At 46.2% G+C, this 784-nt stretch overlaps 1 protein-coding gene across 1 annotated transcript in view; it reads right to left on the bottom strand.

Annotated features, from left to right (window-relative positions):
- Window positions 1-76: 76 nt before the first annotated feature.
- The window catches only part of LOC107579512 (hsp70-binding protein 1-like), a 1,346-nt gene continuing 638 nt past the window's right edge, over window positions 77-784 (bottom strand). Inside the window, exons 2-3 of the mRNA XM_016265341.1 lie at window positions 445-649; window positions 77-364 (exon numbers count right to left, since the gene is read on the bottom strand). Coding sequence (XP_016120827.1) covers window positions 120-364; window positions 445-649 — 450 coding nt within the window. The 3' untranslated portion in view covers window positions 77-119. The remainder of the gene's footprint in view (window positions 365-444; window positions 650-784) is intronic.

The following is a 784-nucleotide window of genomic DNA, read 5'->3' as shown; positions in this document are numbered from 1 at the left end:
ATCGATTTTTATCGATTTAATCGATTCGTTGTTGCAGCCCTAATATACGGTCACACGCTTTGTGAATACCCAGATATCCAATGTTAAAACTTGGTCAATATCAATCAAGACTTCTACCTTTATGCACATTTATACTTACAGGACACTGAGTAGAGTGCTTTAACTCTAACAGTGTTGTTTGCGTCATGATCTGTGAGTTGCAGGAGCAGCAGCAGTGCCCCCTGGTTGAGCAGGTAGAACTGCACCTCTGGCATGTTCTGGGCACAGCTGGCAATGAGCTGAGCCGCCCTCCATCGAATCCCGGCCTCGGAGTGACAGAGACACCGCGACATACACAAATCCAGACCGCCCAGCTTCATCAGATCTGCAAAACACACAGAGAAGTGATGCACATGTTAGGCGTTACAAGAAGACAACAAGAGGGTTTGAAGAGCAAACACACACCTCTTGCATTGTCCAAGTTCTCGCAGAGCTCAGAAAGCGTTTCCAGCGCTTCCTCTCGCTCATCCTCCTCTTCCTCTTCCTCCTCGCTCCCTCTCTCCTTGCATTCATCTCTACACAGCACTTCCAAACAGCGTTTCATCTGCTCGACCTCATCCATCTGTCCTTTACACACTTCCGCAAGAGCTCCTCTTAGAAACTCCATCCTCTAGAAAGTTGGATAAGAGAAAGCATTTTAATATGCAACACTAACATCAACATAACAGAAGACACTTGTAAATCTGCCAATACACATTTCAGAGATTGCATGGTGGTTGGCGCTACTGTTTAGAATCTACATGCC

The sequence above is a fragment of the Sinocyclocheilus grahami genome, unplaced genomic scaffold (genome assembly GCF_001515645.1).
Source record: "Sinocyclocheilus grahami isolate Dianchi unplaced genomic scaffold, SAMN03320097.WGS_v1.1 scaffold17856.1, whole genome shotgun sequence".
Taxonomy (NCBI): Eukaryota; Metazoa; Chordata; class Actinopteri; order Cypriniformes; family Cyprinidae; genus Sinocyclocheilus; species Sinocyclocheilus grahami.
This window is presented reverse-complemented; position numbering and strand designations above follow the sequence as displayed.